The sequence below is a fragment of the Zalophus californianus genome, chromosome 12 (assembly GCF_009762305.2).
Source record: "Zalophus californianus isolate mZalCal1 chromosome 12, mZalCal1.pri.v2, whole genome shotgun sequence".
NCBI classification, from domain to species: domain Eukaryota; kingdom Metazoa; phylum Chordata; class Mammalia; order Carnivora; family Otariidae; genus Zalophus; species Zalophus californianus.
In genome coordinates, this window is record NC_045606.1 from 81,490,156 (window position 1) to 81,514,484 (window position 24,329).

The window sequence follows — 24,329 nt, forward strand, 5'->3', positions numbered from 1 at the left end:
TTTTCTCATTCATATCCCTCGCTTTCAAACTAACTTCTTGATTAAACTTTAATGTAATTATAAGAGTTAATAACCTTAAAGAGAAAAATAATCAAGTCTCCATTATAATTTTCGGGTAGATTCTTTCTGAAGCTAAATATCACCAGAAAATAATTACACTTAATAACATGGGAGCTATTCCATTAAATTCTTTCCTTCATTAAAAAAAAGTACATAATTTTGAAGGAAACAGAAGAAATAATGAGAGAACGAGCCCCATTTGATCTAATCTACACTCATCAGATGTCCATATCAGCAGTAATGCACTTTCCCATCTACTTTGAGAATATTGTATGAACAATCATATCTCTGTTCCTATATCTAAGAAGCTGACGCTGCTGGGGAAACTTCATTGATTGGTGCCATGGCAGAAGCATTGTTTCTGACATCTGCCTTGTTCGTTCCCATTGGTGATCCTTGTATGTAGTGCTTTTTAATTCTGTGTCTATCTGAAGATTCCCAAGTCCTCAGTCCCAATCCACCCATCTCATCATCTTCATAAGATGATCCAAGTACTAATCACTATTGATAAAATATCCTCCATACTTAATACAGTTTATCTCTCTTTATTAAGCACTTTCTATGTATTATCACCTTACATTTAGATTTCACAGGAACCCTAGAAAATATTATCATCCCCATTTCATAGATGAGGAAACAATGATCTAAAGAGGTTTTGGTACTTGACCAAGATCACCAAGTGGTGAGTGGTAACTGGACTCAAACTGAGTAGAAAGCCTGGGCTTCTGATCACTATGTAAAATACCAACTGTCCAGTGTAAACTCCAGAAACTTCCCACTACCCCAAATCCTCTCTGCTCCCTCATCCTTCATTCAAGCCTTATTGCTGTATCCCAGTATGGACCCGAGGCCAGAGCTTAACCCTCAATTACTAAGCACCTCATCTGTTTCTGGGATTTAAACATTTATTCTTAATGTTTTAGCACATGATAGAGAAGTTCAGAAATGATAAGAATAAAGAATGAGTAAAAGCAGCCCAATGCAGTGGATGAAGCTGCATAGGACCATACGGAAAAACTAAGGCAATGCCATGGATTGGCCTCAAGCTTTTATTCGATGTTGGCTCCATCTTGGCCTACATTTAACTGTTTATATATTAAGGGAAGAAATGAGAGAGTGATAAAACCTTGTCCTTTATGATGATAAAAGAAATTAGACTTAAAAATAAATCCATAGTTTATCACCTTATTCAGTTAGAGAACAGAGGCAGGTACATTTACACTGCTAAATTCCATGATGACTTAACTTGTAAGATTAATATTTTATAACAGTCGTGAAGTTTCCTTAATCAGAAACTGAAAAATTACCTAATTTCAAATCAGCCTATTTATCTTTATATATTTGATATTACTATATATTTCATTCATTTTTTTAAAAATACAGCATTTCCAGGAATACTTTACTACTTGCAAACCTTCAGCTTCAAAATAAATTATAGAATGTATTTCCAAATTATTAATAATTTTCTCAATTTTATTTCAAATGAGGTAATTACCAAAAGATACTTACATTTAAGATTAACATATTTGACTTTCATCATGTTTGATTTTACTTTATCTCTATTTACTAAATAGGTAATATTTAATCACAAAGAAGTTGTGCAGCATAACTTCTAGAGATGACATTTTGTCAGTTTTTCTGGATATTGACATTTTATATCTCATTTTCCACTTACAGAAGTAAATAAAAAGTAATGTAAAGCCACTAGCATCAATAACATACCTACTAAAATACGGAATTAACTCCAGTAAAGGAATTGTTATAGTTACAAAGAAAGATCATCTGGGAAGGTAAGATATTTCTCAAAACTGCTTGGTTTTTAGTCAAAGCACCATACCTAAAACAGAGCCAGCCTTCAAATAATTCTATGTTCCCTTGCTCCCTCCTCCTTTTCTTCCCATTTCACTTGTGTTTTCATTTTCCCTTTTCAAGCACTCTTCCTCACGGGGACTACTGGACCTGTCCCCTAACCTAACCACCCATCTTCAGTCTCACTTTCTCCAGTCTGCAAAATGCTGCTCTGGTTATTTTTTTAAAACACAAACCATATCAGTTCACTGTCCTGTTCAAATATCTTCAGTTCCCTGTTGTCTACTGTGGCACCTTCAAACACCAGAACTTGACAGATTTCTAACCAAGCCCAAGCTCATCCGGCCAGTCTCATTTCCAGGCTGCTCTCATGCCACACTCTTGAATTCCTGCAGTGTAGATGCTCAGCTTCTTTAGAATGCATGCTTTTCCCTACCTTCCAGCTACTATTTTATCTGTTTCATTTCTTCAATTCCACATATGAGTGAAATCGTATGGTATTTTCTTCCTCTGACTGATTTATTTCACTTAGCATAATACACTCCAGCTCTGTCTGCATTGTTGCAAATGGCAAGATCTCATTCTTCTTTATGGCTGAGTAATATTCCATTGTACATATACACCACATCTTCTTTATCTGTTCATCAGTCAATGGACTGCCATTAATGCCTTCTCCCCATCTGGTCCATCTAAGAAATGTCACTTTCCATTTGTAATTTAAATCAGATGTGTTGTATTCTTTAAGGCCCTCCTTCTGTATTTTCCTATCTCAGCTTTATATTGTGTTGTTTTTTTTTAAGATTTTATTTATTTATTTGACAGAGAGAGAGAGAGTGTACAAGCAGGGGAGTGGCAGGAGAGGGAGAAGCAGGCTCCCCGCTGAGCAGAGAGCCTGATGTGGGGCTCCATCCCAGGACTCCGGGATCATGACCTGAGCCAAAGGCAGACACTCAACCGACTGAGCCACCCAGGAGCCCCATGTCTCTATCATATCACTTGTCAAATTGAGTTCTTTTTGGTCACATGTTTATGTCCCTCCTATATTGCATTATGATATCTGAGAACATATAGAACCATGTTTCATTGGTCTTTCTATTCCTGATGCCTAACATAGAACCCTATTACATATCTTTATAAGATTATCAATAAAATGTATCTGGGATAAATAAATGATTCATGAAATATGAAAATGGATATAAACAAAAACAAAAGACAACAATAAGAACACTGATAGGCATCTGTGTTTTAAAAATATACCTTTACCTTTAAAAGAGTATGTAGAAAATTAAGAGCTGGAAGAGCTTTCAGAGATTAGAATATTTTAGTATAATCCTTCTATTTAAAAGGTGAAGGCAAGAGGTCAAGGTGGGCTCACAACACAGAGGGAAAGTAGTGGCAGAGTTCAGATAAAAGCCTGAGATTCCAAAACACAGTCAAGGTGCTGTGCCACTATATGACATACTGTTGGTGGATTTATTAGAAACAGAACAAAATTGTGATTTTCCTTTCCTGTTTTTTTCAATACATTTTTGTAAATCCAAGTATTTCAAATACATTCCTTACAATATATTTCTAGAAGTAATGATATGGGCTGAGCAAATACTCTCTGAAAAAATTACACTAATATCCACTCTCGCCAAGCATATTTGGAAGAAACAATATAATTACCTTTTGATAATTACTATTATAATTTTCAAGTCTTTGTAAATTTGACAGGTGGAAAACAATCTTTTATCACTGATTAAATGATCTTTATTAGGGCTCCAGGGTGGCTCAGTCAGTTAAGCATCTGCCTTCAGCTCAGGTTGTGATCTCAGGGTCCTGGGATGGAGCCCACGCCTGGCTCCCTGCTCAGCAGGGAGTCTGCTTCTCCCTCCCCCTCTACTTGCTGCTCCCCGCCACTTGTTGCGTATGTGTGTGCACACACTCTCTCTCACTTTCTCTCTCAAATAAATAAAATCTTTAAAAACAAATAAATGATCTTTAGTTACTAGTGAAGGTTAACATTTTTTTCAAATGTTTAACATTTATAAGTTTGGCCAACTGATTTCTTCAAGATGTCATCATTGATATCAGTTACAGTGGCTCTTTTTATATTTGTGATATTAACCTTTGACACAACAGCCCAAATATATCCCCTACTTTATAGTCTGTTTTAAAACTGTGTTTATGATCATTTTTAATATCTGACAGTGCTAAAATTTTACTAAATCAAACATGTCTATTTTCCTGTTATAATTTCCTTCACTATCCTATTCAAAAATCTTCCCCATTCAAATCCTATCAACTGTCTTCTATTTTTTCTCTTGCTTCTTTTTCACTTAACTCTAAAGTAAATTCCAAGTGGATAAGACTCTCATGTGGAAGAATCATCACACTTGATCTTAGTGTAAACTGACACTCAATTAATAGAATGTCCTTTCCCACTGAGTTCTAAGTCCATCATTATCACATCATAAATTCATATGTAAGTATGTACATGTAGAAACTGATTGGTTTATTATCATTATATCTATTTATTATCATTATATATTTCTATCTGGTTCCATCTACCATATGTTTATCCAGTACTAGTTCCATACTAGATTGATTATTATAGCTTACCATTAGGCTTAAATATTAAATGTTTGGTAGAAATAAATTTTTCTTCAAAATCATTTCAATTTTTACTCATTTATTCTCACAATTAAAATTTAAATATTATTTCAAATTCCAAAAAAATGCTCCTTCGTCATTTTGGTTGGAATTATACTAAGCCTGACTACAGATTTACTCAGAAGAGATTAACGTTTTTTCTTGTAATTAGTTTTTATGTCTACAAACAAGGAATGTCTCTCAATAAAGTTGTCTTCATATACGCCTTTCATATGTCTTAGTTCAATTTATTCCAAGATATTTTAAATATTTTTTGCAAAGGAAACAGAGTTTAATTTCCTAGATATTAGTTTCTTACTAGTATGTAGGAAAGCTCTTCATGTTTTAATATTAATTTTATATTTGATCATCTTCCTAAAGTATGTCCTTCTAATATATTTTTTCAATTTATTGCCTTGAGAGGAAATCATTTGAAAATACTCATACTAATACTTTTTCATTTTTAGTAGTAATCTCTATTATTTTTGTTTCATGTTTCATCACATTGGTTAAAATTTATAGAATATTAATAACAGTGGTAATAGGACTAATCCAGCTCTTTGATAGAATAACAACTATAAATATATAACTGGTTATAGGCTGAGAGAGATGTACTTTATCATGTTAAACATTTATTCCATTTCTAGTTTATGTTTTTGTACTGGTAACAGAAATGAGAGATATATTTTGATCAAATGGCTTTACAGAATCTTATGTTTATCATTGTCTTATTTGACCTGTTAGTGTGTTTATAGTGCATTTCCTAATATTAAGTCATACCTATGTTCTTTGAGATAGCTTAAAGTTATTTTATGCAAATAAATTTGCTTCAAAATCAGAATATAGTGTTCAGAGACACTCAAAATTGTATATTTGGAAATTTGCATGAAGTACCTGAAATCAATAAGGTTTTTAAAGAAAATAAGGTGCTGGTAAATTCCACCTCTATTCCTGCCTCTGTGATCAGACTAGTGTTCCCATAATTTCCTCAAAATATTGAGCACTGAAATGGTCAGACACCATCTCACTGGGAGTTCAGGGAAGCTGCTCATTCCTTTCATGTCAGGAAATTCAACCACAAAATGAAGACAGCATTAAACAATTCCAAAGTTGATTCCTCTCTCAGGTTCTCACAGATTCTGTGTGATTCTTAACTGTGTCCCCTCTAGCTTACCAAAAACTCACCCTTGTAAAGAAGCAGTGAGATTCTGAGCCTACAGGGGCATCACCCCCTCTCAGGTTTTCTTCTCTCTGCTCACTTTGCTTCAACTTTCCCCTCAGTCACTTACAGAAACTTCCCAAATATCCCTTTCAACCACAGGGAGTGCCCCAGGACAGCCAAGTTGGTACTACTTGCTCCTCACCACTGATAATTTGGAACAGATCTGACATCCAACTGAAGTATGGCTAATGAGATTCAAGTTTCCAAGACGTTAGAATTGAGACTTAGAAATACATACATGATAATTTTAGTAGGTGCCCTGAAGAAATAGCTGTTAATTTCTAGAAATGTAAATGGCCTTCTGCTATCTACCCTATGGACCTAGAAGTAGGGAAAACCAGTATCAACAGAACCAAACAGAAAACAGAACCAAACAGAGCAGACAGAGAGATGTTGTGATTTTTGACCAGTGTTTTGTTCTTATAACCACTCCTTTCCTTAGACCCTGTTGTATTCTGCCATGTGGTTTTTTTATTCTTTTTTAAAGATTTTATTTATTTATTTGAAAGAGAGAATGAGATAGAGAGAGCATGAGAGGGGGGAGGCTCAGAGCGAGAAGCAGACTTGAGCCCGATGTGGGACTCGATCCCGGGACTCCAGGATCATGACGTGAGCCGAAGGCAGTCGCTTAACCAACTGAGCCACCCAGGTGCCCTCTGCCATGCGGTTTCTTGACATACCCTCATAAATTCTTCCTTTTAGCTTAAGCAAGTTTAAGGTGGTTTCTGTTACCTACAACCAAACACTCCTGATTAGTATTACCGCTGTGCCTTCCCTGCCCCTGATGTGAGCTCAGGTACTGAGAAAAGGAGAGGGGAGATTGCAACTGGAATTCTATCCAACACGTTTTCTTTATGATAACTAAGGTTCTCATGGCAACAGAAAACTCTGATTCTATACAAGATGTAAGTATTAATATTTTATTGCCTATAGATCAGAATGAAGGAATTGACATCAATGCTTAAGTTCCTGAAAAATCTAAACCCCTCTTCTTTATTTTATGTTTTTCTTTTGATAAATCTTTGGATTTAAAACATTTATAGAAACACTGCTTTGTTCAAATGGTAGCAATGAAAGTAATCCAAAAGGCAGAACTTTATTTCCCTCCCCAAGTACAGAGAAAAGGTTGAGAAAAGTTATAAGGAACACATGAGTAATTCCAGATATGCTATGACTCAGAGTGTTCTTAAAATATACATGCAGACTATGGTTCAGGTAAATTTTTCCGTTGATGAGAAAATATCAGCTTGAGTGATTAAATTCAATCAAACCACCATTGGTGTTTAAGTCTTTGATGGAAATACCACTTTGTAGTGTAGTAGTTTGACTAAGTGCTTCACCTTTAACTAGTTGTTGTGTTATAGAATAATTCTGGCCTGAAATACTGATCACTTATCATTGGAAATTCTATGATTGTTATGTTCTCAGTTAAACAACAGACTGGAAGAAGCATGACCTTTTAAACTAAGTATCTTTAAACCATTGCTTAATTAGGCATACTGCACACAAGGTTACAATCTCAGCAAGACTGAGTTTTAAACAGTTACTTTAATTTTAGACCAGTGGTCTGTGCAGCATCCAGCTGGTCTGGCTCCTTCACCTCCTGCTCTTACAAACTCAGAGTCTCCCTTCAAACCAATGACAAGGTTTTATTTACCACCTCAAATTAAAAGGGATTATGAAAAGCAATTTGCCTCGGTAGCTCATTAATGTCAGAAAGAAGCAGTTTAACAATAGTTTTTTTCAACACACAAATTACACTTTAGGGCAGACATTATCCAATATTTAAATGGGCATTGCTAGATAATTCCATCCAATGGGTCAATTTTTTAAATTACTTAAGAGTACCTTTTGTAGCTCAGTGATCCTGAGAGAAAATCTGGAAGGCTACACTATACAAAATTGACAGTTGCCTTACAAAGCTCATTCTTTGACAACTGGAAATAGCTATGCTAAGAAAACTTTCAGTATGTATACAATAATTTTTTTGTCACATACAGTAAGCAGCTCTGGGTCTAGTCAAGTACATTCTCAATACTTCAGGGTATTCCAAACCGATCTCAAGGAAACTGGGGTTTGGCCAATGGTCCTCTCACACTTCCAGGCTGTGGGAAGTGAGGTGGCCATCTCACTAGGTGAGAATACTGACCATCACCAACACAACCCACTCAGTTGGCATGAATTAACAATATATAATAGCTGTTAGCTAGGTTCCCAGCACACATTCTAGATGTCTTCTTCCAGTTCCTATGAAAGCCCTGTGAGGAGCGAGAATATTTAAGTCTGCGGATTTAATGAGTGCTCCATGTAGCCATTAGAACATTTCAAGGTTCCTCCAGGACCAGCAAGTAGCATTAGGAGAAGTGGAGTGTCCAAGATTATGGCCACCCCTTTAACCCAGCAGTTCTTATTTTAACTGACTGAAATGTTAGATTTCTGGGTAGCATTCTTTTGAAGATCAAGTCTGAAGAGCAGAATATAAGGGAAATGCTCTTCATTTATTCTTAACAGAATATGGTAATCCCCATATCATCAGAGCTTGAGAGAATTGTAAATCTAGATCAAAGAAGATTATCTCCCTCTTCCTGAAAACGCTTAATAAAAATACCCTTCAGGGTTACAAGCATTACATTCCTGGCCTTGATTGTGGGTCCATGTACAAAACAGTCAAAGAGAAAGCTTCTTCTTTTATATAAAATTTTGTTAAATAACCTTGCTAATATTATTAGGCTGTCAAAGTCCCACATGATACATTTCTTTTAGAAATAGTTTCCAAGAAACTTAACCCTCTCTTAAAAAAATAGGTAGGCTTGCTTCCGTCACATAATGAAAGTTATGAATCCCACTGAATGTCCCTTTATATTTTGACTGCTCTCAAAGCTCAGAACTTGATGTAGTCCCGTATCCTGGCTACCATTTTGTTTCTTCCTCTTTAAATGGCTTTGATAATATACTTCAATTTGAACCGCCCTATATATCTTTTTATCATAAATAGGCAAGGCTCTAATAATAAATGAACACTAATAAATAATAATAAATAATGAAATTTAAAAATTGATGAACTCACTGAAAATTACTAAAAATCTGGAGGATTATACAATCCACGACAATCTGTTTATGCTTACGTCTCTTACTTGTAGCATCAGCTGTTGTAATATAGACAAGTTTCAAGCCACTAGCAAAACAACTTTCCAGGGAGCTCAAAGAGATTCTCTTTTATGTTCATATGCTAAAATTCACGTATTTTACATGACCCTCATATGAGGAGTATACTTACTCTTGTATCAGACACAGTTCTATTATGCTTTAGGGGGTTCCTGCTGCTTTCAAGATAAAAACAACTCTTAAGAATGGCCTGTAAGACTTCCTGTGTTCTATCTTACCCTTATCTCTGACACCCATTTCCCTCAGATTCACCTGTCCCTAACTCCCTAGAGTAGGGATGTTTCCCTATTACAAACTCAGTCCGTCACACCTCTGCCTTCAGCACTCATTACAGATTATATTATGATACCTTGGTGTGCTTTTTTGATTAATATCTAAATTCCCCAAGAAAATCTAAATCTCGTATCTGTTTTGACTGTTTTTATCAGTAGTATGTCTCTAGCACCTATCACAATGTTTAACACATTCTATGTGCTCAATAAATATCTTGACTAAATTAATGAAATGTTATATGTGTTTCTCTGTCCATGGTGAGTTGAAAGAAGCAAATTATGGAAGACATTAGCCCTAAAAAAAAAAAATCACAAAAACAGCAGTCTCATAAGGTAGAAGGGGTGAAAAAAGACTATAAAAAGCAGACAAGAACTCAGGAATCATCGGAATCTAGAGGTAAACTGTCTTAATAATCATTAGGCATTAAGATGTTTTTAATAGTCTTTAATAGCATCATTATATTATAGTATGGTATAATAATGGAAGTCATCAAGGAAGGGTTTGGCTTTTATCTATGATTAAGATAAGAGAGAAACTGGTAATCCACCTTTAAAATACTTTAATCTCGTGTTTCTTTAAAGATTTTCCCATCTTCTGGAGGTGAGCTTCAGTTATTGAGAAAACATAATCATTTGCATTCCTTTTCACACTTCCTAACTACTTGAATAAATGGAGTGCTCCCCAACCTCATGTTACGATAAATAACCTTGCATTGTAATACTCCTCTTTTGCTCAATTTTCATAATTGCAAGAAAATTATTTTTACATTCCCCCTTAATATTTACATTTGTAACAAAAGGATTGTTATGTAATGTCTCACAAAAAAATTCTGCTGAAAATAAGTATTGCATGTAAACCAAATTTTGCCTCACATTGCCCGCACAAAGCAAAAGAAGAAGTTTCCATTTGAATTCTAAATTGAAGATGACCTTGTGCTTTTTTGAGAAAGGCTGGCAGCTGAGGTCACTGGAGTGTATTATGATGGACAGTGCAGGGCTGTTCGTGACTCGGAGGCATGTCCATTGTGTGGATTACAGCCAAACAGAAAGAATTAGACAGCTCGGAGCATTCTATCATTTCATTTGAAAATAATGGCCAAAATCATGGGCAGCAACCATTATAACTTTCATGAAAGAGGAGCAACATTCAATAATTCCATTGCTTCAGACAGGCAGTTGGCTATTCTCAGCCGAATACTCTGGGTCCAGCATATTTTGTATCCGTTTCTGTGACACTCAACAGAAAGCAGAAGCTCTGCTTGTGCAGGAGGCAAATCCCACCTACACTGTGTCCGTCGGATGTAGTTCTAGCTCACAGGATGCAGCCCATTGCTTTACAGGGACCAAATCACTGAAAGTGATACAAGGAAAGAGAGGATACAGAAACCTAACCCAGCACTCTTAGAAGGCAAATATGTAGCAACTCCAGATCATGTACCTTCCTCAAGTCAACTTACTGTTTAAAAAGCTGAAAATCAGTTTTAAAACAAAATCTCTACAATTTCTTCTTTAAGAATGGCACAAACAAAACATTTTCAAAGAAATCTAATCTGTTGTCAATGCTTCCAAATGAGCCTCCTAAGTTATTTCTGAAATAGTGATATTTAAGTAGAATATTTTGATTGATAGAGGTTTATTTTTAACTTCTTCTTTCAGGAGCAGATTAATGCTTCTTTCAAGAGCACAAAAAATATGTTTGTGATTTAAATGCAGGTGGAAAACTCACACTTCTGATTAAAAAGGGGAATTGCTTCTAATCCTGTGCTTCCCACTCTAAGTATCTTCTATATATGGGGGTGGGGAGGGACAAACACCTTCACTTTTAAAGTATTTAATGACCAAAAAAAAGTTGTAACTTACCATTAAAATTTACAGCCCGAATATAACCAAGGAGCTCTTTGCCATCAACAGCACTCATTCGTGGGCAGAGGCCAATGTATCCAGGGCAGAGATCTTTGTGCATATTGTGCAGAGCATAAGCCATGGAATACACTGCATCAATTACAAACTGGACCTTTCCTTCCTGTTCATAAGATGAATCCCTTGCAATTCGCTCCAGCCCTGCAAAAGAAAAAAGAAAACCATCAATTGGTGTTAGATTTCACTAAAAGATGGCATTAGGGCCAAGATTTCCACATTTGAGGCACACTTAATGAGACAAAACTATTTGATTTTACTCCCAATTATTTTAATCCTATACTTACTGAGTCAGACTTTTAAACTGGGTATTGAATTTTTTATTTGGAAAGAACAGAAACTATTCTGTTAGCAAAAAAAAAAATAAACTAAATAAAAACCTATACTTCCATTATCTTTATTTCCATCATACTGAGTTGATTACATTGTACATTCTAGTAATTACATAACATTTTGGAAGTGACTTGATCTTATAAGTAAAATGTGTAGATTTCATTCTTTTCATCTACTTCAGTTCCAGGAGTATCATTTAATTAGTGTCTCAAAGTAAGGTCTTTTTTTTTCTCCCCTCCATACCTATTCTCATTTTGAATGTGCTTTACTTGGGAGCCCTTTCTGTAATATTAAAGGACAGTGTTTCCTTAAGTGAACCAGCTATCTTCAGAAGAATCATTCAACTTATCTTCTTCTTGAACTCAATTTTCTTTTTAATATTTTATTTATTTATTTATTTATTTATTTATTTGAGAGAGGGAGAGGGACAAGCAGACTCTGTGCTGAGCTTGGAGACTGATGTGGGGCTCGATGTCAGGACCCTGAGATCATGACCTGAGCCAAAATCAAGAGTCGGACGTTCAACCAACTGAGCCACCCAGGTGCCCCTTGAACTCAAATTTCTATTTTATTTTATTTTTAAATCTTTTCCAGCTTTACAGAGATAAAATTGGCATATAACATTGTGTAAGTTTAAGGTATACTACATGATGATTTTATATATGTATATATTATGAAATGATTTCCACAATAAGGTTAGTTAACACATTCATTACCTCCCATAGTAACCTTTTTTTTCCCTTGGGGTGGTAACATTTAAGATTTACTGTTAGCAACTTTCAAGTATACAATACAGTATTGTTAACCATAGTCACCATGCTGTGCTTAGATCTCCATCAATTTTCTATTTCTATAGTAATCAATTTAATTCATTAAATCTAGCAGTCTGATAAATTAGTTTTCTAGGACTTTTCTGTCATGTAACTGCCAGCCCACATTTCCAATTGCTTATCATATTCCTATGTAGTCTGCTTCCATGTTAAACTCAATAGAGCTAAAACCAAGCTATTATTATAGAGAATTACATCATTTCCCTAAAACCTCCAATAGAGGGTCTTACAGGTTTGAGAGCACAGAGAGGGAAGATCAGTTCTTACAAAGAGTACTTTCAAGGTGTCAAAAGATATATTGATTCCTTCAATCTGCAATAGCTATATGACCTAAGCTAACATCCATGCAGATAGGGGAGCACTGTCTTCTCTGTAACTTTGTATGGCACTTTGTCTCCTAGGTCTTAGAACAGCTCTGCTATGTCCAGAACGTCATCAAGTGACCTTGTGAAAAGAGCCCTTTCAGTTTCAGCCAAAAATTTCTCTCCCATAGTTTTCACCACGAAGTAGACAATTCATAAATAAATAATGAAGAATGGTCACGGCAACCAAAAAGATGCAGTTGTCTCTTTAAAGATTTTATCTGGTGACCAACCACCCTGGTTAGTCCAGGATTGAGGGGTTTCTCAGAACATAGGACCAAAATATAGATAGTTCTGGGCAGACCAGCATGATTGGCTATGAAAAAAGAGGGAAGTGACAAGTAAACTTGATATGAGACTGAAATAACTACTTTGAGGGTACGTCCTTAGGTCAATGAGAAGATCCTGGTTTCATTTATTTTGTATCACTAAATTTGATAACTGGAAATGAAGACTATAAATCCCAGAGCAGTTGTTTCATTCTTGATTATCTTCTTAAGTACAGACTCCTGAGGGCCACTCCAGATTTACTGAATCAGCATCTCCCAATTTGGGGACATGACAAATCTGTAATTTTGAAACACAGATAAGATACCTAACTGTCTTAGTTTGAGCTGCTATAACAAAATACTAAAGACTGGGTGGCTTCTAAACAATGGAATTTGCTTCTCAAAGTTCTTGAGGCTAGAAGTCCAGACTCAGGGTAACAACATGGTTAGGTCCTGGTGAAGGATGTCTTCTGGGTTGCAGGCAGCCGTTTTCTTATTATATCCTTACATGGAAGATAGCAGACTTCTGGTGACTGCTTTTAAGGACACTAATACCATTCATGAGGGATAGTGCTCTATCTTCAAAACTTCATCTAATCCTAATTACCTCCCAAAGACCCACATCCTAATACCATCATATTACGGGTAGAGTTTCAACATATACATTTGAAAGGGACACAAACATTGTCTGTCACACTAACATTACAGGTTATGTTGTTTGTATTGCTGCTCTGTAAATCCCTCAGCTACACACACCACACACACACACACACCACCCCCTCCCTGCCCCGCCTCTGCCACACTCCTGCAAACATTATTGCTTGTTTTTCTGATTTTGCTTTCTTTGTGTACTTTATTTTTGTGTATGCGTGGCTCCTCTCTAATAATCAAGAGGACACACATTTTTTTAAAGATTTATTTATTTATTTTAGAGAGAGAAGGGGGGAGAGGCAGAGGGAGAGAGAGAATCTCAAACAGACTCCTCACTGAGTGAGGAGCCTAAAGCAGGGCTTAATCTCACAACTGAGATCATGACCTGAGCCAAAATCAAGTCAGACACTTAACAGACTGAAACACCCAGGTGCCCCTTTTGTGTACTTTAAAGAAAAGAGAGAATTTCTTTGTCTCTATTACCACTGGGTGGAATATGAATAGCAGGCATAGAAATGGCAGAAAATACCCAAGCCTAATTGATTCAGAGAAAGTAATGACCATGAGAACATTAAGGAATTTGGAAAATTTTCACAGTCCGTGGAATATATGTAAGAGCTAGATGTGTGTGAATGTTTTATATTTTTAAATTTACTCTATCCTAAAATGTTCTGGATTTAACATAATATGATTTTATTTTAATGCTACTGCAACCTCACTATCAATCTATAAAGATACTTCTTAACATTTAATAACTGGGATAAAGTTATATATAACACTTTCCAGATAAATTTTAATGGAGATGCCCTAATTTAATAGACATATTCTTTTTTTTAAAGATTATTTATTTGAGAGAGAGAGAGCAGGAGGAGAGATGGGGGAGAAGGAGAGAGAGAGAATCTTAAGCAGGCTCTGCACAAAGTATGAGTCCAAGGCAGGCCTTGATCTCATGACCCTGAGATCATGACCTGAGCCTAAATCAAACTGGGCGTTTAACTGACTGAGCCACCCAGGCACCCTTAATAGACATATTCTTTCTTGATTTTTTCCTAAAACAACTTCAATTTTACACATAATGATTTATAATTAATTCTCAAATACCATATATCTTATTAAAGGGACATATTTAAATTTGCACTTGTCAAACTATTTATTTCCTTAACTAGTTATAAACTCCTAATAGTATGAGCAGAGATAAAATATTCCAACTTTGCCCCTCTTTTTTTTAAGTAAAAGTTCAGAAGGCTGTTTAGTGACAGTCGTCACACAAGTCAATGGACATTATATGACTCTTCCCATGAATCGATAGAAGTACGTGGTGACAAACTAAAAGACTGAACATTATTACCATTTCGAAATTTAACAAGAAATCATTTTATTTCTTTCCAGGCTGTTTAGACTTATTTTTCTATTCCCTAACATTTTAACTTCATGAGGACACTTAAGATTTTACAAGAGCTAGAGTTCGCTCCTCACTTCCTACAGTTGCTTGTCTTATTCATCTAAAAGAGGAATTTAAGAAGCTGACAGTGACTCATCAACTTAATTGGCTTTAAAATTTCATTATGCTATAGTTTCTAAAGTTACCATTAACGTATTGCTATAAAGTGCTAAATATTGTCAAAGGCTATATGTCAGCCCTCCATTTAAAACACTGACTGTAAAGTTGTGATGTGTTTTAGTGGATAGCTTAAAAGTAACAGCATATAGCAAAGCATCTGCATGGTAGGAGAGGAAGTCAGCCTCGTAAATTTTATAGCAAGATTGTTTTATGTTTTCATTAATGAAACTTAAAACTTTTGACTGTATCTCAAGTTCCTGGACAACAGAGTAAATTCTTATTGGTCCAAGCAATATCACATGTGCCTCAGTTAAGGTCTTTTGAACATCACGGTGTATCCTCTTGGTTTTCAAAAGGCAAATCAGCTCAAGTTTGCAAAGTGCCATATACATTATAGTGCGAGTTCCTAAGATAAGCCTGACATGAATTTTAAGTTCTTTGACTGACAGATAGTTGTTGAGTTTTGCTTTCTAAGAATTTCTGATTTCTCAGGGCATAGTTTAGTTTTATAGACTGAGATTTGATGTTATTTCCTTTTCCTGAAATTATGTTAATGTAATGATGGTCCAATAAACTGATCAATTCCATGAAGAAGAAGGAGGAGGAGGAGGAGGAAGAAAGGAAATCCTATCGGTTGTTTTATTCCCAAGAAACCACATATCCGATGGGTTGATTTTTTAATACAGTTCTAGCATGTAGCAGAAAGAATCCCACATTCTAAATTTGTAGGTTAAAAAGTTTAAAAATTAAAAAAATTATTGTTTCTCCCTGACTTTTTCATAAGAATGCAGCAACTATTTTAAATGATTAAATTGTTTTCTTGCAGTTAGTGTGGAGAGGATGCTAGGAGGAAAGAAGAGAATCTGTGAACTGTTAGGAACACATTTATGCTGATAGGACCAGATTGAAGAGTCATTCTGAATTCCACAACTCCTTATCTCACTACTCAATGCACCAGAGAAAAGACTGTCATGTCCTACAAGCAGCTCTCCCAGTGCCTCACATGTAGGCAAACACTGCACAGTGGGTGACTGAAATCAGTGAACCACGCCAGTGACAATCCGTGAGAACCAGGAAGAATCACAATGCACACTAAAAAGGAGTCGTTATCAAGTCAGCAAACCTAAGTCATCTTCCACTGAATTTAAACTGATTTGGCTTCAAGGATACAACAGGGGAAAGATGGGAAAGAAACAGAAGCATATTCAATTATCCAGGAATATCTCCTAAGCGCCGGGATATGCGAATGAAGCGTTGTGCAGCTCCCGCGCAAACCGCAGAAATGAGAAGGTGGGCCCTGTCTAAGGCAGAAAGACAGACTGACTGAGGGAGGCAGCAGCTACAGGAGAAAGAAGAGCGACCAGTGGGGCAGACCTGGATTCAGGTCCCAACTAACACAACCCAAGGCAAGTGGCCTGGGCCATGGACTGGGAAAGTTGCCCCCAGGGCTCTGTGATGGGATACCCCATCTCTTCAGCCTCATCTGCTTGTACCACCCACCCCCCCACACATTTGTAGGTCCTTGACTAGAACATGAGATTTCCCACCGCAGGACTTCCCCCAGATGTTCACTCTGCAACTCTTCACTCCTTCCTAGATACCTCCTGCTCAGCCTCCAAGCTTCACGTAAGATGTCAAATCAAGTTAGGCGGGAGCACTCATATTTAATTTTTTAATATAGCAGCCCAGATCAGATCATAGAGTATCTTAAATGCTATGCTTGAATACTGAGTATTGTTCAAGTGGAAACACAGAGCCATGACCGATATTTAAAACGTTTCTGGGAATATGGGTAAAGTAAATTGAAGCAAATGTAGTTTGAGGGTAGAGATACCAGCTGGAAGGGAGGGCAGATATAGGTCGAAAGAGTGGGGAAAAAAAGAATGACAGAAAAATATTTCAGATGTCAAACTGACAGTATTTGGCACCCTGATTAAGTATGGGAGTAAGGGTTGAAGGCAATCAACAACTCAGGGTCTTGAGGCAAGGTAATAGAACAAACAGCATTAACAGAATTTGCAAATCAGGTTAACAAGATGGTTTTGTTTCTGACTGCTCTGGCTCTCCCAACTGCATCAAGAAATACCTCAGTTGTCTCTTATGGGGGGGGCGGACCAAGATGACGGAGGAGTAGGAGACCTGGATTTCATCTGGTCTCAGGAATTCAGCTGAATAGGGATCAAACCATTCTGAACACCTACGAACTCAAAGGGAGATCGAAGATAAGAATAGTAACAACACTCTGAACAGAAAAGCAACCACTTTCTGGAAGGTAGGACGTGCGGAGAAGTGAATCCGCGGCAATATTTGGGAGGATAGACGGCGGGGGAGGGGGCCTCCGTCAGCCGCTTCTGGAAAGTGATAGAGCCATGGAGCACAAAATCGGAACTTATAAAAGTCGGCTCCGCTGAGGGACGTCGCTCGCTCCAGTGGCTAAGCGGGGGGGGGGGGGGGGGGGGGGGGGGGGGGGGGGGGGGGGGGGGGGGGGGGGGGGGGGGGGGGGGGGGGGGGGGGGGGGGGGGGGGGGGGGGGGGGGGGGGTGGGGGGGGGGGGGGGGGGGGGGGGGGGGGGGATGTGGGGGGGGGGGGGGGGGGGTGGAACCCTCACGGGACAGTGTAGTCTCAGGACCCTCGGGGTCACAGAAAGACCGGGGGTGCCTGAGTGCGGCAGAGCTCCCAGGTATCAGAGGAGCAGGGAAGCCGGCTGCAGAGACGGAGTCGAGGCATGGGCTCTCAGCTCGGGGTGGCCATAAACTGTGATACGCGGCCCAGTCGGGCCACTGCTCCTCCAGCAGGGACCCAACCAGCGGCAGATCTGGGGAGATTCCCTCCCTCCCCCAGGAGGAGCGGTGCGGGAGCGCACCGCAGGGATCTGCTGGGTTTGGAGACTCCGCACGGGTCGGATGCCAGAGATAGAAACGCTCGGTCACAGGCCGGGTGAGCACGGAGTGCGGCCAGAGACCGGGGACGCGGGAGTGACTGCTCTTCTCTGGGGGCACACTGAGGAGTGGGGCCCCAAGTTCTCAGCTCCTCCAGGCGGAGATTGGGAGGCCGCCATTTTCACCCGGGTCCTCCAGGGCTTGCAGGGAACAAAAGCTCCTGAGAGCAAACCCGAGCAGCTTGCTTAGCCCAGACTCACAAGGGCGGGGCAATTCCGCCTCTGGCAAAGACATTTGGGAACCACAGCAACAGGCCCCTCCCCCAGAAGATCAGCACGAACAGCCAGCCAAGACCAAGTTTACCGATCAAGGAGAACAGGAGAACTCCAGGGCTAGGGGAATACTGCACATAGAATTCATGGCTTTTTTACCATAATTCATTAGTTTTTCAAAGTTAATTTTTAACTGTTTTTTATTTTTTTCCCCTTTTTCAAACATCTTATCAATCCCTTTTTTAAAAAAAACATTTTTTATTTTTTCATTTTTAGAGTCATATTTTTATCCCTTCATAGTAGTTACCCTTATTTTTGGCATATATGTATAAGTTGTTCTCTCTTTAAAATTTTGAGATACAATTTCTTCTAACAGATCAAAATACACCCTAAATCACTAGTGTATGGCTTTGTTCTATTCTCCTGCCTGATCACATTCTCTCCTTTTTTTTCTTTTTTTCCTTTTAAATCTTCTTTCTTTTTAAAAACAACTTCTTATCTTATCAATTCCTTTTAAAAATCTTTTATAATTTTCATCTTTACAGTCATCTTCCATCCCTTCATTGTACATATATAAGTCTTTCTTCCTTTAAAATTTTAGCAGGCACTTTCTTCTAACAGACCAAAATATGCCCAAAAGCTAGTGTGTGGCATGGATCTATGCACTAGCCTGATCATAACTGATCATATTCTGTCTTTTTTGTTTTGTTCTCTTTTTGTTTGTTTTTATCTTTTTTCTTTTTCCTTTTTTTTTTTCTCTTCTTTCTTTTCATTTCTTGTCCCCTGGTTTCAGGTCTTTTCTGATTTGTAGAGAGTATTTGCTGGAGACGTTGTAAACCTGTTAGCATTCTGTTATCTCATTCATCTGTTCTCCTCTGGACAAAATGACAAGATGAAAAAATCACCTCAGCAAAAAGAACAAGAGGTAGTACCATCTGCCAGGGACCTACTCAATACTGACATTACTACAATGTCGGACCTAGAGTTCAGAATCATGATTTTAAAGATACTAGCTGGCTTGAAAAAACTGTGGAAGTTATTAGAGAAACTCCCTCTGCAGAAATAAAAGAACTAAAATCTAACCAAGTCGAAATCAAAAAGGCTATTAATGAGGTGCAATCAAAAAGGGGGGCACTAACTGCTAGGATAAATGAGGCAGAAGAAAGAATCAGTGATATAGAAGACCAAATGATGGAAAATAAAGAGGCTGAGAAAAAGAGAGAGAACAACTACAGGATCACGAGGGCAGAATTTGAGAGATAAGCGATACGATAAACGAAACATCAGAATAATTGGATCCCAGAAGAAGAAGAAAGAGAGAGAGGGGCAAAAAGTATATTGGAGCAAATAATAGCAGAGAACTTCCCTAATGTGGGGAAGGAAACAGGCATCAAAATCCAGGAGGCACAGAGAACCCCTCTCAAAATCAATAAAAATAGGTCAACACCCCAACATCAAATAGTAAAACTTACGAGTCTCAGAGACAGAGAATCCTGAAAGTAGCTCAGGAGAAGAGACATGTAACCTGCAATGGTAGAAACATTAGATTGGCAACAAACCTATCCACAGAGACCTGGCAGGCCAGAAAGGACTGGCATGGTATCTTCAGAGCACTAAACGAGAAAAATATGCAGCCAAGAATACTATATCCAGCTAGGCTATCATTGAAAATAGAAGGAGAGATAAAAAGCTTCCAGGACAAACAAAAACTAAAGGAATTTGCAAACACGAAACCAGCCTCCAAGAATTATTGAAAGAGGTCCTCTAAGCAAAAAGAGAGCCTACAAGCAGCATAGATCAGAAAGGAACATAGAAAAATACAGTAACAGTCACCTTACAGGCAATACAATGGCACTAAATTCATACCTTTCCATAGTTACCCTGAATGTAAATGGGCTAAATGCCCCAGTCAAAAGACACAGGCTATCAGACTGGATTAAAAAACAAGACCATCAATATGCTGTCTGCAAGAGACTGATTTTAGACCCAAAGACACCCCCAGATTGAAAGTGAGGGGGGAAAACCATTAACCATGCTAACGGACACCAAAAGAAAGCTGGGGTGTTTATAGCAGCAATGTCCACCATAGCCAAACTGTGGAAAGAGCCAAGATGCCCATCGACAGATGAATGGATAAAGAAGATGTGGTATATATACACAATGGAATATTATGCAGCCATCAAAAGGAATGAGATCTTGCCATTTGCAACGACATGGATGGAACTGGAGGGTGTTATGCTGAGTGAAATAAGTCAATCAGAGAAAGACATGTATCACATGACCTCACTGATATAAGGAATTCTTAATCTCAGGAAAGAAACTGAGTGTTACTGGAGTGGTTGGGGGTGGGAGGGATGGGGTGGCTGGGTGATAGACATTGGGGAGGGTATGTGCTACGGTGAGCGCTGTGAATTGTGCAAGACTGTTGAATCACAGATCTGTACTTCTGAAACAAATAACGCAACATATTTTAAGAAAAAAGAAAAAGAAGAAGATAACAGGAGAGGAAGAAAAGGGGAGTATGTCAGATGGGGAGACGAACCATGAGAGATGATGGACTCTGAAAAACAAACTGAGGGTTCTAGAGGGGAGGGTGTAGGGGGATGGTTAGCCTGGTGATGGGTATTGAGGAGGGCACGTTCTGCATGGAGCACTGGGTGTTATGAACAAACAATGAATCACGGAACACTGCACCAAAAACTAATGATGTAATATATGGTGATTAACATAACAATAAAAAAATTAAAAAAAAAAGAAAGCTGGGGTGGCAATCCTTATATCAGACAAATTAGATTTTAAAACAAAGACTGTAATAAGAGATGAAGAAGGACACTATATCCTACTTAAAGAGTCTAACCAACAAGAAGATCTAACAATTGTAAATATCGATGTCCCTAATGTGGAAGCAGCCAATTATATAAGGCAATTAATAACAAAAGCAAAGAAACACATTGACAACAATACAATAATAGTGGGGGACTTTAACATCCCCCTAACTGAAATGGACAGATCATCTAAGGAAAAGATCAACAAGGAAATAAAGACTTTAATGACACACTGGACCAAATGGACTTCACAGACATATTCAGAACATTCCATCCCAAAGCAATGGAATACACATTCTTCTCTAGTGCCCATGGAACATTCTTCAAAATCGATCACATCCTAGGTCACAAATCAGGTCTCAACCAGTACCAAAAGATTGGGATCATTCCCTGCATATTTTCAGACGACAATGCTTTGAAACTAGAACTCAATCACAAGAGGAAAGTCGGAAAGAACTCAAATACATGGAGGCTAAAGAGCATCCTACTAAGGAATGAATGGGTCAACCAGGAAATTAAAGAAGAATTAAAAAAATTCATGGAAACCAATGAAAATGAAAACACAACTGTTCAAAATCTTTGGGATACAGCAAAGGCAGTCCTAAGAGGAAAGTATATAGCAATATAAGCCTTTCTCAAGAAACAAGAAAGGTCTCAAATACACAACCTAATCCTACACTTAAAGGAGCTGGAGAAAGAACAGCAAATAAAGCCTAAACCCAGCAGGAGAAGAGAAATAATAAAGAACAGAACTGAAATCAATGAAATAGAAACCAAAAAAACAGTAGAACAGATCAACGAAACTAGGAGCTGGTTCTTTGAAAGAATTAACAAGATTGCTAAACCCCTGGCCAGACTTATCAAAAAGAAAAGAGAAATGACCCAAATCAACAAAATCATGAATGAAAGTGGAGAGATCACAACCAACACCAAAGAAATACAAACAATTATAAGAACATATTATGAGCAACTCTATGCCAGCATAGAGTTGGAAGAAATGGGTGCATTCCTAGAGATGTATCAACTACCAAAATTGAACCAGGAAGGAATAGAAAACCTGAACAGACCTATAACCACTAAGGAAATTGAAGCAGTCATCAAAAATCTCCCAACAAACAAAAGCCCAGGGCCAGATGGCTTCCCAGGGGAATTCTATCAGACATTTCAAGAAGAATTAATACCTATTCTCCTGAAACTGTTCCAAAAAATAGAAATGGAAGGAAAACTTCCAAACTCATTTAATGAGGCCAGCATTACCTTGATCCCAAAACCAGACAAAGACCCCATCAAAAAGGAGAATTACAGACCAATATCCTTGATGAACATGGATGAAAAAATTCTCACCAAAATACTAGCCAATAAGATCCAACAGTACATTAAAAGGATTATTCACCAAGACCAAGTGGGATTTATCCCTGGGCTGCAAGGCTGGTTCAACATCCACAAATCAATCAACGTGATACAATACATTAACAAAAGGAAGAAGAAGAATCATATGATCCTCTCAATAGATGCAGAAAAAGCATTGAGAAAGTACAGCATCCTTTCTTGATTAAAACTCGTCAGAGTATAGGGATAGAGGGTACATACCTCAATATCATAAAAGCCATCTATGAAAAACCTACAGGGAATATCATTCTCAATGGGGAAAAGCTGAGAGCTTTTCCCCTAAGGTCAGGAACGCGGCAGGGATGTCCACTCTCACCACTGCTATTCAACATAGTATTAGAAGTCCTAGCCACAGCAATCAGACAACAAAAAGAAATCAAAGGCATCCAAATCGGCAAAGAGGAAGTCAAACTCTCACTCTTTGCAGATGATATGATACTGTATGTGGAAAACCCAAGGGACTCCACCCCAAAACTGCTAGAACTCATACAGGAATTCAGTAAAGTAGCAGGATATAAAATCAATGCACAGAAATCAGTGGCATTCCTATACACCAACAACAAGACAGAAGAGAGACAAATCAAGGAGTTGATCCCATTTACAATTGCACCCAAAACCATAGGATACCTAGGAATAAATTTAACCAAAGAGGCAAAGGATCTGTACACAGAAAACTATAAAATACTCATGAAAGAAATTGAAGAAGACACAAAGAAATGGAAAAACGTTCCATACTCATGGATTGGAAGAAAAAACATTGTGAAGATGTCAGTGCTACCTAGAACAATCTACACATTCAATGCAATCCCTATGAAAATACAATCCACTTTTTTCAAAAATGGAACAAATAATCCTAAAATTTGTATGGAACCAGAAGAGAAACCGAAAATAGCCAGAGGAATATTGGGGAAAGAAAAGCAAAGCTGGCGGCAACACAATTCCAGACTTCCAGCTCTATTACAAAGCTGTCATCATCAAGACAGTATGGTACAGGCACAAAAAGAGACACAAAGATCAATGGAACAGAATAGAGAGCCCAGAAATGGACCCTCAACTCTATGGTCAACTCATCTTTGACAAAGCAGGAAAGAATGTCCAATGGAAAAAAGACAATCTCTTCAACAAATGGTGTTGGGAAAATTGGACAGCCACATGCAGAAGAATGAAATTGGACCATTTCCTTACATCACACACAAAATAGACTCCAAATGGTTGAAAGACCTAAAGTTGAGACAGGAGTCCATCAACATCCTAAAGGAGAACACAGGCAGCCACCTCTTCGACCTCAGCCACAGCAACTTCTTCCCAGAAACATTGCAAAGGCAAGGGAAGCAAGGGCAAAAATGAACTATTGGGACTTCATCAAGATAAAGAGCTTTTGCACAGCAAAAGAAACAGTCATCAAAACCAAAAGACAACTGACAGAATGGGAGAAAATATTTGCAAATGGCATGTCAGATAAAGGGCTAGTATCCAAAATCTATAAAGAACTTATCAAACTCAAAACCCAAAGAACAAATAATCCAATCAAGAAATGGAGAAGACATGAACAGACATTTTTCCAAAGAAGACATCCAAATGGCCAACAGGCACATGAAAAAACTGCTCAACATCGCTCAGCATCAGGGAAATCCAAATCAAAACCTCAATGAGATACCACCTCACACCCGTCAGAATGGCTAAAATTAACAAGTCAGGAAACAACAGATGTTGGCGGGGATGTGGAGAAAGGGGAACCCTCCTACACTGTGGGAATGCAAGCTGGTGCAACCACTCTGGAAAACAGTATGAAGGTTCCTCAAACAGTTTGAAAATAGAGCTACCATATGATCCAGCAATTGCACTACTGGGTATTTACCCCAAAGATACAAATGTAGGGA

At 37.9% G+C, this 24,329-nt stretch overlaps 1 protein-coding gene across 5 annotated transcripts in view; it reads right to left on the minus strand.

The window, feature by feature from the left end:
- Window positions 1-24,329, minus strand: part of GRM8 (glutamate metabotropic receptor 8) — a 759,285-nt gene that overhangs the window by 267,355 nt on the left and 467,601 nt on the right. For all 5 annotated transcript variants that reach the window (XR_003516452.1, XM_035723164.1, XM_027573922.1 and 2 more), the window contains exon 7: window positions 11,023-11,223. Coding sequence is in view for 4 of the 5 variants with exons in the window: in XM_035723164.1 (XP_035579057.1) it covers window positions 11,023-11,223 (201 nt within the window). In the remaining variant the exon portion in view is untranslated. The remainder of the gene's footprint in view (window positions 1-11,022; window positions 11,224-24,329) is intronic.